The sequence below is a fragment of the Leucoraja erinacea genome, chromosome 14, assembly GCF_028641065.1.
Source record: "Leucoraja erinacea ecotype New England chromosome 14, Leri_hhj_1, whole genome shotgun sequence".
Lineage (NCBI taxonomy): Eukaryota > Metazoa > Chordata > Chondrichthyes > Rajiformes > Rajidae > Leucoraja > Leucoraja erinaceus.
This window is the reverse complement of record NC_073390.1, coordinates 26,653,375-26,668,951: the sequence shown is the minus strand read 5'-3', so window position 1 is coordinate 26,668,951 and position 15,577 is coordinate 26,653,375. Positions and strand designations below refer to the sequence as shown.

The window sequence follows — 15,577 nt, the reverse complement described above, 5'->3', positions numbered from 1 at the left end:
GGACTGAATGGAGGCAGGTGGGACTAGTGTAGATGGGACATTCTGGTCAGCGTGGACAAGTTGGGCTGAAGGACCTGCTACCACACTGTACGACTCTATGACTGTGAGTTCAGATTCTCACAGCCTCAGAGAGAGAAAAAAAACCTTCACTTCTGTGTTAAATATGGAGACGCCTAAAGCCCCTGTCCCACTGTACGAGGCAATTCACGACTTCTCCTGAGTTTTCCCCTGATTCGAACTCGGATAATGTCCGTAGTGGGTCTGTAGGAGTTGATGGATGTCTCGTAGCGGCTGGTAATGCTAACGGTAGGTATAAAAAGTAACAATTTTTTTCATCACAAGTATTTATTTACTCGTGGACATTTTTTGCAGGGATGAAATAACGTCACGAGTTACCGGACGTCCAGAGTACCTACCGTTAGCATTACGAGCCGCTATGAGACATCCACGAACTCCTACGGACCTGCTATGGACATTCTCCGAATTCGAATCAGGGGAAAACTCGGGAGAACTCGTGAATTACCTCGTACAGTGGGATGGGGCTTTATTCTTAAACAGTAACCCCATGTTCTAGATTCTTCCAGAAGTAGAAACATCCTTTCCACATCCATCCTGCCAAGACATCGCCCCTCTCTACTGTGATTTTAACTATAACTGCCTCTCGTGAAATGTCCCTAAAATTCATCATCCCTTAAAATATTTTTGAACATTTGCCTTACATCACAGCCCGAGCAGTCTGAAACATAGTGGCACAGTTATTGCTTTGCACGGAGCATTGGGGAATATGAAAGCACTGGTTTGAGCAGGATGACACTAGTACAACAGCAATAATGGACTGGAAACTGGGTCACTGATTACAGCTCGTCCCACTCTCTGGTCCAGCAAAAGACTATAAATATTAAACCAAAGCCTTTTCTTTGTTTTTCTGAGTATAAACCTGCTGTCCAGAAGGACTTGCTGTGAAGCACAGCCTTACACAGCAAGCTCTTGGCCTCAGGGGCAGACCTAATATTTCTGACATCATTTTCACTGTCTAAACATAGGCATACTGACTGACTGTACAGAGAACCCCTTGGGCCTTGTGAACGGGCCAAAAGGAAAAGGGCTGGAGGGCCTAATTGGGGTGGGTGGGGGAAAAGATGTGAGTGGATAACCCTGAAGGAGGACTGGAGAAGGAGAGGAGAAAAGGAGGAGGTGAAGAAAATCTGGGAGAAGATATGGGAGAGGGTAGCAGACTGGAGGAGGCACTATGTGGGTTTCCTCCAGGCACTCTAGCTTCCTCCCATGTCCCAAAGATGTGTGGGTTAGTAGTTTAATTGACCATAATGAATTGACAGTGTATATTTGAATGGTCAAATATGGTGGGAATGTGTGAAAGATAGAAATGGGGATAATATGAAGTGAGTAGTCAAGAATCAGCATAGACACATTAGGCCGAAAGCCTTGTTTCTGTGGTGTATCTCTCTTCCTGACTACAAGAAACCAGGAAGACGTTTTGTTTAGTGTAGTTTAGAGATACATCGCGGAAGCAGGCCCTATGGCTAGCCGACCAGCGATCCCCACACACTAACACTATCCTGCACACTCTAGGGACAATTTACAATTTTACCAAGCCAATAAGCCTGCAAACCTGCACATCTTTGGAGTTTGGGAAGAAACTGGACCTCCCAGAGAAAACCTAAGCAGGTCATGGGGAGAACATACAAACTCCGTACAGCCAACACCCGTTGTCAGGATCGAACCTGGGTCTCTGGCGCTGTAAGGTAGCAACTCTACCGCTGCCCTAGTTGGGAATTATTTGACCAGAGGTACTCCAGCAAAAAGCTGCTTTAATAATTACCCTTAGGAAGGAATCGAGTGCTCCATTCTCCATGAACTCTGTGATGATCATCACCGGTCGGCTTTTGGTGACCACTCCTTCCAAGCGGATAATGTTTGGATGGTCAAACTGCCCCATGATGCTAGCCTCGCTCAGAAAATCCCGCCGTTGCTTCTCAGAGTAGGCGGCCTTCAGGGTTTTAATCGCTGCATAGATTTCCCGCTTTGCTGACAGCTTGAGGCGGCCCTTATACACTTCCCCGAATTCTCCTGGGTGGGGGAAGGAAGGGGATGTGGGTGCACAAGAGCAAAGGTAGGTAACCAGAAGGGAAATCAGAAATGCAATTTATAAACCAAAAACAAAAATACTTCAATTATAACACCACCACAAAACCAGTCAAGATATGTCCCACAAGTGAGAAGAAAAGTCAATGCGCACAACATTTCAAACTCCACAAGACGTACCTGCTCCAATTACTTCTTCAATTTTCACACACGAGACATCAATCTCCTTGGCAAACTCTCGTACTGCCTCATTTGGGTCCTCGTAAGTGAATGGATCAATGTAGATCTTCATCCCAGGAGAACCTATGGAGAGCAGACAGTAGGTATCAATTAAATCAGCTGACGGGTTGCAAAGCTGCCAAGATCCTCCTCTCTAATTGTGGTGCTTGTAATGAATATAGAACACTGATACTCTACGGAACATAAAAATTACACTTTTATTTTAATGTTAGAAAGATTGTGGTTAAGAGATGGCTTTTGCATACCCCCTGCCATATGGGTTGACTGGAAGAATTTAACAACTTGAAGTAAGTACAACAGAGAGGTAATCAGTTGCAAGATGGTGGATCTGATTGCGTGAAGAGAATTTAAAAGTTTACTGCTCCACTTTCTCTCAGCATATTGCACATCTGTCAGGTCCATCAGCATACATTGGCATTTCTTCTCACCTCATTACAACACCATCAGGTCCCAGTGACCAAGAGGTCAAGTATCTGGAGTGAATCTTAATTATTCTGATCAAATATTCGTGTTCAGATGTATGAACGGTTCATGAAATATTAATTGCAGCTATCATATTCTTTTCTTAACTAGCTGCACTTATGGAAGTCACATTTCATGCTGGAGAGCAAACTGAATGGCAAGCAGGGCAGTGCTGAGACCCCCATCTCTAAGGGATGTCAGTGAATGTCACTCTTCTTCCCACATCCCACCGCCGCACAAGTCCGTCTTTGTGAGAACTTCATCCAGCTGTGCACATCTGGTAAGTGTGAATGAGACTGGGGGGTGAACATTGACTCCAGATAATGAGCATCCTGCCTGATATCAGGAAATGTACTTGATTGAAAGGCCCAGGGTGGCTGAATATTGTAGATTGGTAAATCAGTGCACACCTCTGCAATGAGGGAGTGCTTGGAAGCAAAATGGATTTAAAATTATTCTGGGTGTAATCAGCCCTTTAACTTTGAGGGAACCTGCAAACTCCACCAGCAGAATGGAGAAGTACAGTTTGGTGACTAGCAAGTTAACCTCCAAGTCACACACCACCCTGATTTGTAAATACATCATCAATCGTCCATTGCACTGTGGTGATACCTTCACCAGAAGGTCAGCTGGGGTTTAATAATCCGGCTTTCTCCAAGAAAATAAGGTTGTTCCATATATAACAGATTTTCCCGTGAAAAAATGTTCAAACACACATTTTAACCAAAAACTGGCAAAAAAATTGGAACTATTCCAAAACAAAAAAATGTTACGTTAATGGAGCATATGTGGTGCAGCTGATAGAAATGCTGCCTCATAGTGCCAGACACCCGGGATCGGTCCTGATATCGGATGCTGTCTGTATGGAGTTTGTGCATTCTCCCTGTGACCATGAGAGTTTCCTCCAGGTGCTCTGGTTTCCATCGGAATCCCCAAAACATGCGGGTTTGTTTAATTGACTTCGGTATATTGCCCCTAAAGTGTAGGGAATGGATGCAAAAGTGGAATACCATAGAACTAGTGTGAACAGGTAATTGATAGTCTGGTAGGTAATTGACAGTGGACTTGGTAGGCTGAAGGGCTGGTGTCCATGCTGTATCTTTCAATCAATCAATCAATCAATCGACTTTAGTGACATTTTTTGTGAGTGTTATGGGGAATGGATGAAGGTGCTGTGAATGGAACTCATGCACAAGTGGTAGTGAATGGTGGACAGACCTGAGGGGCTGAATGGCCTGCTCCTCTTCTGTACTACCTCTGACTGTACTCAGTCTGAAGAAGGGTCTCAACCTGAAACGTCACCCATTCCTTCTCTCCAGCGAAGCTGCCTGTCCCGCTGAGTTACTCCAGCATTCTGTGTCTACCTCTCAATAATATCTCAAAGTGCTTGTATCCGCATCATGTCCATGACAGAGAGTGAGCACCACCATGAATTGGGATCACTAAACCCACTAAGTTTTTGCTGGCTGCTAGAAGTATCTGTGCAACAACACCCATGGCCCTGCAAGGATTCTCCTTTCACATGGACCCATTTCTCCTCTGAAAGATAGTAGAATTAGATACAGCATGGAAACAGGCCCTGTGGCCCATTGTATTCACACAATCATCAACCATTTACTTAACCTACTCCTCTCATGATCCCGATTTTATTCTCTCATACCTTTCACCAACTCTCTCATGATTCCAACACTCACCTATATTCTGTGGATAATTTACTGTTGCCAATTAAACTACCAGCCTGCACAAGTTTGGGACATGAAAGAAAACTGGAGCACCCAGGGGAAACCGACATAATAACAGGGAGAATGTGTGGACTCCACATGGACTACACCAGAGGACAGGATCAAACCCAGCTCTCTAGAGCTGTGGGAAGTGGCTCTACCAGCTGTGTTGCCTATTAAAATGGTATCTGCCATTCTCTTAACGCGTCTCATAACTTGTGTAAAACATTTATTTTCCTTTGGTGCATTTGCCAGAATCTTTGCTAGATTTGCGACAAATTCTCAACTCCTGTTTATGTGAAATCAGTTAAGGTAATTGATTCACACAGTGGAGAAACTAGCCCCTCACCCAACCAGGCACATGCTGACCATCAGGTACCTTTGTACACTAATCCCATTTATCTCTCATACTTGGTGAATCAAAAGGTTGCCTAAATACTTCTTAAACACGATGAGAGCTCCTGCCACCACCACCTCTCAGGCAGTGGATTCTAACCATCCTCTGGGTGAAGAGGTTCTTCCTCAGATCGCCTCTATCCCTTCACGCTAAACCTACGACCTCAAGTTTTATATTCCTCTGCTTTGGGTCTCCAAAGTTCTTAAATCCCTTTAATTGCATTGTTATTAAAACAAAATTGAATAAGGTTAACAACTTATCCTTCCCATAGTGTGTCCACTACCACAAATCAGAATTTCTAGGGACACACTACTTAGTTGTTCAGAGTAGTACCCAGTCCAATTTACAAGCTGCAGGGGAGTAGGGGCAAGGGGAATGGCATTAAATCATCTATTACGTTGGTCATTCCCAATCCACCAGTTAGTATTTAGGGCCTGAAAACTGATCCAGAGCCCACATCGGTAACACAATCTTTTTCGTGCATTATAAACCATCCACAAGATGACGGCTGATATAATATTGTGACTGTTATGCAGTAATAGGAGTATTGATTGCACATAAATCTATTTTCTAATGTTAAAACTCTTTGACATAATGTACTTTACATCCGATTTCACAGTGCCAAAGTTTAAGCAGAGATCTTTGGTAGGATAAGGTTACCCCATATGAAAGTTTGCTATAAGACGCTCATGGAATGTTAAGTGCAGTTCAAATGATATCAATCACAAGCTCTCTCTCGCTGATAAGATCTAGTTGTGGGGGATTGGGGAAAGAAGGGAAGGGGATTTTACAATGCCCTAAAATTAGAGAATTCAATGTTTATACCACTGGGTTTAAGCTACCCAAATGGACTACCAGATGCTGTTCCTCCAGTTTGTTTGTGGTCTCACTCTGGCAATGGATGAGTCTGAGGACGGAGAGGGCAGGATGGGAATGGGGAGTTAAAATGGTTAGCAACCGAGAGATCCAGTCAGCCTTGGTGGAACGATCACAACATGGTCACCGAGTCTATGCTTGGCCTCGCCAACGTACAGAAGGCCACATCTCACTAGATGCAGTGGATAAGCTTAGAAGAGATGCATATAAACCTCTGTCTCAGCTAGAAGGACTTCATTACATTAAAATACTACAGCATCCCGGCTGAGAAAACTCCAACTGTACCCCAACGCAGTGAATTCAACATTCAACAAAGCCAATCCTCCGATATCCCAATACAATTCCCATACAAACAACTTTAAAAATCCAACACACTCTTTTCCATGATATTAAATCCAAACTAATCTTCAGTATTCCAGTACAACATACTCGGTAGTTGCTTGGGATAACATATTTCTAAAAATCTCTGATATTCTTACAGCTTAATCCTTCATATCTTAGTACCGTTCTTTATCTGATGTCCTAAATATTCCAAAACAGATCATTTGTTACTAACCCTGATATTCCAATAATTATTCCTTGCCATCTCAAACCAGCTCACTTGCTGATATCCCCATTCAATCTGTCTCCTGACATCACTGTGCTGCTCTCTCTGTTTTCCCAACCTCTCTGTTCCTTCCTTCATGTTTTCCCGCATTTCATATACCCTTCCTATAGCCTTACATTCCTCTTCCCTCCCTCCAACTCCAGCCATTCCAGTGCTTCCCTCACTATGGCTTGTCATGTTCCAGGTCGGTCTCTTCCTGCCCCTCACGCAGTGCCCTGAGCCCCAATCACCTTCAATTGTGGCATCAATAATGCTCCTTCCATTATAAGCTCTGAAATGGGGATCTTCGTTTATGATTATGTTCAATTTAGGTCGCAACTCCTCAGAAGATGTATCGGTCCCTACCAAGACCTTGACGACATTCAAGCATGGGCTGAGGAATGGCATGTTCACTGCACAGCAAGCTTATTAAGTCCCGTAACAATGTTGCACCTTCAAACAAAGTTATTTTCTTATCTTCACTACCATCTCAAACTAGAAATCCAACAAACTACTCTCAACATTCAATGGCAAAATCATCACAATGGCACAGACCCACAGGCACGGGTACAATCTGCGTGGAGTTTGTACGTTCTCCCCGTGACCACGTGGGTTTTCTCCATGTGCTCTGGTTTTCACCCACATAAAGATGTGCAGGTTTGTAGGTTAATTTGCTTCTGTAAGTCACTCCTGATGTGTAGGATTCGAAAGTGGGATAACATAGAACTAGTGAATGGGTGATCGAAAGTCAGCATGGACTCAGTGAACCAAAGGGCCTGTTTCCACACTGTATTTTTAAAACTAAAAAAATATAGTACTATGTGCTCCAGCTCCCAGTAGCAACTCGGCTATAAATAAATAAAAATATTGACCTCATCTCTCCTACTATCCTTCTCCTATTTATACGTGTAATTTCATTTTCTACTGTAGTCCCTTTCCTGATATCCCAATACTGCCCTCTCTCCAGGTATACCTGTCCTCACACTTTCCTGATTCCCAATGCAATTCCCTTTCCTAATGTCCCATTGCTGTCCTCTCCTATTTCCCAATGCTACTCCCTTTCCTGATATCCCAATACTGCCCTCTCCTGATATCCCAGTGTTATGCTCTCTCTCACTATCCTATTGCACTCATCACTTCATATATCCCAATGCTATCCCCCTTTGTTACATTATCTACCTATAACCTGTGTTATTCTCTCTTCTGATATTCTGGGCTTCCCCCCCTTTCCTGATCTCCCAGTACCTTCCTCTCTCCCTGATGCCAAAAAAACCAAGTCTGTACTTACTCCCAGTCCCTTTACCAGTTCAATTAAGTGAGCAGTTGAAAAATCTCTTCATCTCACCTTCTGCCGGCTGGGAATAACACCATTCACCACACCCGCAAAACAAATCATGGATCCTTTACAATACAGAGGAAGAAAGCACAGAGATCCCAAATCACTGCTCTGACCCACTCTTGGTCAGTAGACCCACGCAGCCCGCAAAACACAGAAAGCTTGAGGGAGTGATCTAATAACACTCTGTGCTTTTGCTATCTTGAATGGCCTTGAGAAACAGAATCAAAATGAAAAAGCAATGACCAGCAGTTTTTGTCAATGACTAACGCAATTAGAGCAAAGTGCTTAAGGTGAGCACTCGGCAAGGGGGTGTAAAATGTGCTGCTACTGGGGAAAAGACTCACAAATCAGCCGCCCTGTCTTCATAATACAGCAATTTGGAGGGACCGCATCACGTTAAGTGTCTATATTAAGGCTCACCATATTTCAGAATTTCCTGACACTTTCATGTAAACTGAGATTACTCGGGAATATATTCAATCTTGAGCTGTGACAGTGTTTATTTCGATATATTTTCAGATGAGTATGATTAGCCAGCTGGCACCATCTGGGAGCTTAACAACTTCCCATTAACAGGGTGCTGTGTATACATCAGTGCCATATAAGCTGTCAGACACATTACCATTTACTGCTGGTTACACACTCCTCTGAATTTACTCTGCACTAAACATGCAATCATACATCCTTTAAAAAAACTTGTCTAACCCTGGTGTTATTCCATGCTCACAGTTCACCAATCACTAGTCATCCACATCTTTGCTTGGTTTAGTTGAGTTTAGAGATACAGTATGGAAGCAGGTCCTTCAGCCCACCAAGTCTGTGCCAACCAACAATCATCTGTAAACTAGATTTATCCTACACACTAGGGACAATGCACAGAAGCCAATTAACCTACAAACCTGCAAGTCTTTTAAATACGAGTGGAAGCTGGAGCACCCGGAGTAAACCCACATGGTTACAAGGAGAACTTACCAACTCTCTGTACAGGTGGCACCTGTAGCCAAGATCAAACCTGGGTCTCTGCCAGGGTAAGACAGCACCTCTACCGCTGTGCCACTCTTTGTTTCTGCACAAGTTTCATTATTCCCATTTCAGGGAATTAACCCAGTAAATTTCCACGGCCTGGAATTCATCTGCACCAAGGAGGTGAACTACAGTTGATCTGCAGCAACCCTCCTGGTGTTTTGGTCCTGGGTCCCAAGAAGTTGTCTGCATGCATTCCTCCATGGGCTGCACCACTGCTGACAGACGTGAAGGGGTGTAGAAGGCCTGGAGAGTGATGGGGTCGTAGAGAGAGAGGCAGGAGTCAAAGCCTGTATGGTCTGCAATGCCTGGATATTCAGGATGGGGACTTAACATGAGAATGGAGTGTCACAACGAGGCTTCAGTTGAATCAGCATTCAGGATGTCCTGACAGGTTGTGTCATGGCCTGTTGTGGAAATTACAACATACCAGGAATGCAAGAGGCTGCAGAGGGTGGTGAGCTCAGCCCAAAACATCAAAGCCACAGTGAAAGTATCGATATGAGGCACGGCTTCAATAAGGTGGCGACTTAAGCCTCGGTCAGGGGTCAGATTGGGAGTTGTGGTGGTGATCATGAGTCAATCTGTGAGTTGGATCAAGAAACCAGGAATCGAATTGGTACTTGGATGTCTTTCAAAGGGTTGGAATCTGGATCGCAGGTTTTATTGGAGTTGGTGCCTTAGTGAGATAGTGAACAGGATATTGGGGACCTGGATCAGGGAAGTGGACAGTTGATTCTGTGCATCGGGGCCCGGCCTGATGTTGAGGCCTCGGTTGAGGGCCAAATCGCAGAGTCTGAATCTCACTTTTGGATTGGATTGGGGGTTGGGACCTTGGGCAACAAAAGGATTCTCAGATAGATCAGAGCTGTTCTCTCATGGTTGTTCTATGCTTACTGTAAAGGAACGGTGCCCAGGGAATTACCTTATCCCATGTGTGTCAGACTTGGAAAGGTGTCACAGGTTTATATGTGTATCAGGACAAGAGTTGCCTGGTGGAATTCCTGAAACGGCACACTTCTGTCCAGGAAACTGTCAGAATCCTTTGGTTTACTGATGGATTGTTTTACCTGTAGCACTGAACAAAACAATATTGCTCGTCCCATGTGCTCAATCACTGTGCTCCTGCCACAGGCTGATGATGAAGGGTCCCGACCCGAAACGTCACCTACTCATTTTCTCCAGAGATGCTGCCTGACCAGCTGACTAACTGCAGCATTTTGTGTCTATCTTTGACAGAAGCAGGCAACTTACCCCAACCGACTCTTCATAACATTTACCCCACACAGGGGCAGCACGTCAACTAGTGTCACACTTTGCCACCATACACCCCTCATTTCCCTTCAGTTCAAACACCCACGTAATGTGTTTCTAAATGGTGACAAGACCATTGCATCAAGCACTGGTTGTGTATGTGTATTTCATTGTCATGCCATCCTCTGTGCAGTGCCTCTCTTGGTTCAACATTCAAGTTTATATCTGTGTTCCTTTGTTCTAGACCCTCCACTACCAACATCCCTTCATAATTAGTTAGTCATAGTCATAGAATGACAGTGTGGAAAATGGCACTTCATTCCAACTTGCCCATGCCGGCCAACATGTCCCAGTTACACTTGTCCCACCTGCCAGCATTTGGTTCATATCCCTCCAAACCAGTCCTATCCATGTACCTGTCTAAGTGCTTCTTAATTGTGGGGATAGTCCCTGCCTCAACTACCACCTCTGGCAGCTTGTTCCATACATCCACCACACATTGTGAAAAAATTGCCCTTCAGATTCCTGTTAAATCTTTTCTCCTTCACCTTAAACCAATGTCCATTGATCCTCGATTCACCTACTCTGGGCAAGAGATTCTGTGCATCTACCCGATCTATTCCTCTCATGCTCTTATACACCTTTATAAGATCACCGTTCGTCCTCCTGCACACCAAGGAATAGAGTCCCAGTCTACTCAACTTCTGCCTGTAGCTCAGACCTTCTCGTCCTGGCAACATCCTCGTAAATCTTCTCTGTACCCTTTCCAGCTTGGCAACATCTTTCCTATAACACGGTGCTCAGAACTGAACACAATATTATAAATGTGGCCTCACCAACGTCTTATACAACTGCAACATGACCTCCCAACTTCTGTACGCCTCCATCAAATGATCTTCCTAATTATTCTAACAAGGGCGACTGTAATGTTTTAATCCCCCCATTTCAATCAGATACAAGATGGTGGCTCTATCAATGTCTGACTCTCTGTAGCAGGGGGAGCTGAGGATCCTGGCCTGGTCATGCATCTCTGCCATTCATGCAGTTGGAGCCAGCTAATTGTTTGCAGTTAGCCACCTCTGCTTCACATCCATTGCTAACTCACCTAACAAAACTCTCGCTTTTTAATCCTGAATGCTTCAGTCACAGCAACATCTACAGCCATTTAGGAGCTGGAAGTACCAATCAACACTAATTTTAGACAGAAAAAAATGCCTTCTGATTTTACTCCTAAATTATCAAGCTCTAATTTACTATTCCGTTAGCCTTTCTGCAGCTTTTTGAATCCTGCTGCCAGTCTTTAATAATTTGTGTACTCCACATAGTGCCTCAATCCTCACTGTCCCCAAAACACTCATATTTATCTCCTTTCAGTCCACGGTTTGTGATTTCACACTCACACTCTCTGCTCATTCACTTAACCTTTCTGCATCTCTACAACGTTGTACACTCACCTGGACTACGTAGCCGGCATCCTAGAAACATCTACCACAAACTGTCACCGAAAGTGAGATGTCAAGATCCACCCTGCTATCCTGACATAAGCCATGACACCTTTAGTGGGCAACTGGCAAAGTCTTGTAATTTCCTATGGTAATTCCCTATGGTCTGGCAGCGATATGAGCCACATTGGAATATTTACTGCATTAAAGCTGCTTTAGAAATACAAGTTGTTATAGTTCATAGATTCACGGAGTGATACATCTGAGGAACAGATCCTTCGGCACATTGATCATCAACAATCCCATTTTCACACTAATCCTACCCTCATCCATTTTATTCTCTCCATATGGCCATCTCTCAAATTCTACCAATCTTTGAGGTGATTTAAAGAGTCAACTTAACCTACCCACCTGCATGACCGGAATGTGGAAGGAAACTCGACCAATCTCCATGTTGTATCTCAAAAATAAACTAAACTAAACATTCAGAAGAACCCATATGGTCACAACTGTACGTTAAAACTCCACACAGATAACATAGAATTGGTTCTGGATTCCTGGAGCTGTGAGATATTGGCTCGACCAGCTGCACCACTGTGTCATCACATTTGAAATCAGTTAAGATTCTTCTGTGTTGGAGTAAGACAGGTACATGTAGCCTCAATGAGGAAGGATTCTGCCAGCAGACAATCCGGCTATGTTGTGGTCACTGCAACTGAGGCCAGCTTTCTGCTCCCAGTTGTTTTTTCCACATTCCTAAAGGAAATGGTAAGATTTGAACTGTGTCGGTGGTGTTTTCTCTGGGGGCTCACTCACCTCGCCCAGTGCTGTAATGTTGGAGTTTGTCGCTGTACACAGCCTCTTTTCCATAAGCGCGTTTCCTGCAACAAAAACAAAGAAGTGAACCCTTGTGGTTGAAACAGCTATGTTGTCTGAAGAGACACAAGAGAAGTAAATGATGTGATTATTTAGACCAATGCCAGACTGCGTGAAATATTTGAAATTATCTTTGAGCATTTCTGCCGTGTTTTCAATTAAAACTCTGATAATGTGACACATATTGTTGTAGACAGGGAGATTTACTGGACAATTGGATGTTGTCATTATTAATCATCCACCACACATTCTCTTTGCTTTATTTTGGGTGTTGCACAGTGGCATAATAATTTTGACCTGTGCTGTCTCCGGACATAAGACATCTTACTCCTAACTTTCAGTACCGTCAATAAAAGTAATACAGCTCTGTTTCTGAGTGTTGGACGATTCACGTTCATAACAACCTGCTGCAGATGATGGAGACGGCCACCAGCGAGACAATGAAGACCACTCCCGCAGCTGCTGAGCCTGCGATCAGCGGCAACTGTTCCCTCAGGTCAGACTTGTAGTCATCTGCAAGGAAGAGTATTGGAACATGGTGAGAAAGTTCACTGCCAACCGATGCAGTGATAAGTGAGGCGATCAAAATAAGTTAAGACTGGAGGCTCTGATTCAAATGCATCAGCACCACTTTGTCCTAGTTTATGTTAATATAGAATGCATGTCAAATGCACTCTGACAGCATCACACTCAAACCCGCGGCATCTTCAATAAGTGTATTTCCTGCCTATCACTGCCTTTGCTTCTAGGCTTCAGTTTAAATTGCCTTGTAATCGAGTTAGCCTAACTCATCCCACACTGTATTTCATTTCTGCCTTCTAAATTGCAAAGCTCTTGCTTCTAGTTTGTTGAAGGTCTAAAAAAAAATTGATTCTGGGAATCATGCTTTCTTTAAAAGGAGATCAGTCAGAATTGCATTCCAAATGTTTGGAATTATGGTCAGAGGGAAGAACAGGGTCACGGATCAGGAAGAGCCAGATGCTGGTTGAATGGTAAGGTTGGATATCACAAACTATGTCGAGGCTCTAACTGAATGAACTCTGCATATGACAAAGAGCACAATAAAAAAAAACGTGAAATGCAGGGAATGCTCTGTAGGTTTGGCAGCATATGTGGAGAGAGAATCAGGATTAATGTGGGAAAAACGTGATTTGTTCAAGAGTCAGAAGGCAGTATGGAAGAAACTGGTCTTCAGCTTGGATATCCAGGCCATCAACTTCTGTGTCTTTTCCATAGGTGTAATCAAGAGCATTTCCTTGTCTTTGTTTGTCACAGAGGCAGTGTAGTGAAGGTTCACTGGATGATGGGTCCACCATAATGGAGAGATTGAGTCAACCCAGACGATATTCTCCAAGAGTTTCGAAGAATGAGAAGAGGTCTCATTGAAGTATACAAGGTTTCACAGTTAATATTCAGAATTGGTGCATCTACTACTGACTGAGGAGTCTGGGACTAGTGGCACAGTTTGAGACCAAGAGGTGGGCTGTTTAAGAGAAATTTGTTCACTCCTAGGGTGGAGGACTTTGGGATTTACACCTGGGAAGGCTACAGAGGCTCAGTTGCTGTGTTCATTCAATGCACAGGTTGATAGATTTCTCGATAATAATGATGTGGATGTTGCAAGAAAATGGTGACGGATTAAAGATCAGCAACGGTTTTGATGAATGGCAGAGCGCGCTAGATGGATCGATGACCTACTCTCTCTCCCAGCTCTTAAGTTCTCATCATCCACTTTGCGGGCATGGTGTTGAGTTTTTATGGGTTGGTTCATAGGCATCACCTTGTATTCGGGTCAATGGGAGAGCCATCTTCCTCTGCATGTTACCAGCTTGGACTTGCCCTGCTTTACAAACCATTTAATTGCTATTTTCCCCTCACATTCTGTAACTTATCTGCTCCTGGTAAAACCAGAATGGACCTTCAATCTTTTGACTCACAAGCTCAGTTGATGATTCTCAGTCCTGTTTATTTATTAATATGCTGCAGGCATCCTTCAATGAATATATTTACTCTATTTTACTGCAAGAAAAATTCTGCGTTTTTTCACTTCCCTCCGACATCCAATAATCCTGAATTTTTCAGTCGATAATAAGATTTTGTGTAGCACAAAATGATAAATCCCCTGTCGTACTGCACTGCAGACAAAATGGGAAAACTGTCCAGCATAACATTAATCTGTTCAGCTGCACGGAAAGAAAATCCATTTCAGCTAATGTACAGCTCTGATATCCATGTTGTGATCAGCGAGTAAACCTCACGACTCTCAAAGATCGCAAGGTGGTGTGAGCAGGGAGGAGGCGAGGAGCTGTCCTTGGGGGAGAGAGTTCACTGCTGTATTGATCTTTGCCACTCCATCTTTCCCAGCACTGAGAATGGGCCAAATGGAATGGACACGGCAGGTAAAGCTAGTGCAGAAACACTGATGACTAATTGTCAAGCTCCCGGCCCAATTCTCAATCGTCAGAAGGAGATTGGGAGGGTTGTACTGCAAGTTGCCAAAAAATCCTCTCCACTGGTCACAATACAATACAATTTTATTTGTCACATTGCACATAAAGTGCAAGTGAAATGAATATGCCAGCAGCGGTACAATGATAAAGAACACACAAAAACACAATAAAAATTTAACACAAACATCCACCACAGCATTCATCACTGTGGTGGAAGGCACAAATATTGGCCAGTCCTCCTCCATTTTCCCCCATGGTCAGGACCTCAACCCTCTGCAGCCGCTGCCAAAGATCCTATAGCGGAGCAAGATAGGCTACTCCTGCGAAATGCAATGGGCTGACGTGTAGTACGCTATGGAGGGGACCCTGGGCATTTTTCCCCGCCCATTTTAGTAACCGGAGCCTACCTGACCCGACCCGAATCGCAGTGTAATCAACTGCAACAGTTTGTGTGTGTGATATAGGGTTAGATTCATAATTCTGTCAGTTCATACTTCTGTTAATTCTTGACAAGAATAAATTTTGACTCTGGTAATTGTCTTTTTTAATGTTTTTTAAATCATTTCTTTTTAAATGGCTCACAAGCAGTGTTTAAGAATAAAATGTTTATAAACACACATACATGAATGTGATATAAATGTATATAATCATATAACACACACAATTATATTTCTTCTGATTTTTATATCCAATGATGAACTTTATTTCAGACTAGACAAGGGACATTAAATAAAATACTCCCCGCAACTTCACACACACTAGGCCCTATCCCACCCCTCAACTCTCTCCCCCCCCCTTCCCGGCACTC

At 43.6% G+C, this 15,577-nt stretch overlaps 1 protein-coding gene across 1 annotated transcript in view; it reads right to left on the bottom strand.

Annotated features, from left to right (window-relative positions):
• LOC129703451 (ephrin type-B receptor 1) overlaps positions 1 to 15,577 on the bottom strand; it is a 405,586-nt gene that overhangs the window by 61,612 nt on the left and 328,397 nt on the right. Inside the window, exons 8-11 of the mRNA XM_055645911.1 lie at positions 12,724 to 12,832; positions 12,260 to 12,324; positions 2,284 to 2,406; positions 1,841 to 2,088 (exon numbers count right to left, since the gene is read on the bottom strand). Coding sequence (XP_055501886.1) covers positions 1,841 to 2,088; positions 2,284 to 2,406; positions 12,260 to 12,324; positions 12,724 to 12,832 — 545 coding nt within the window. The remainder of the gene's footprint in view (positions 1 to 1,840; positions 2,089 to 2,283; positions 2,407 to 12,259; positions 12,325 to 12,723; positions 12,833 to 15,577) is intronic.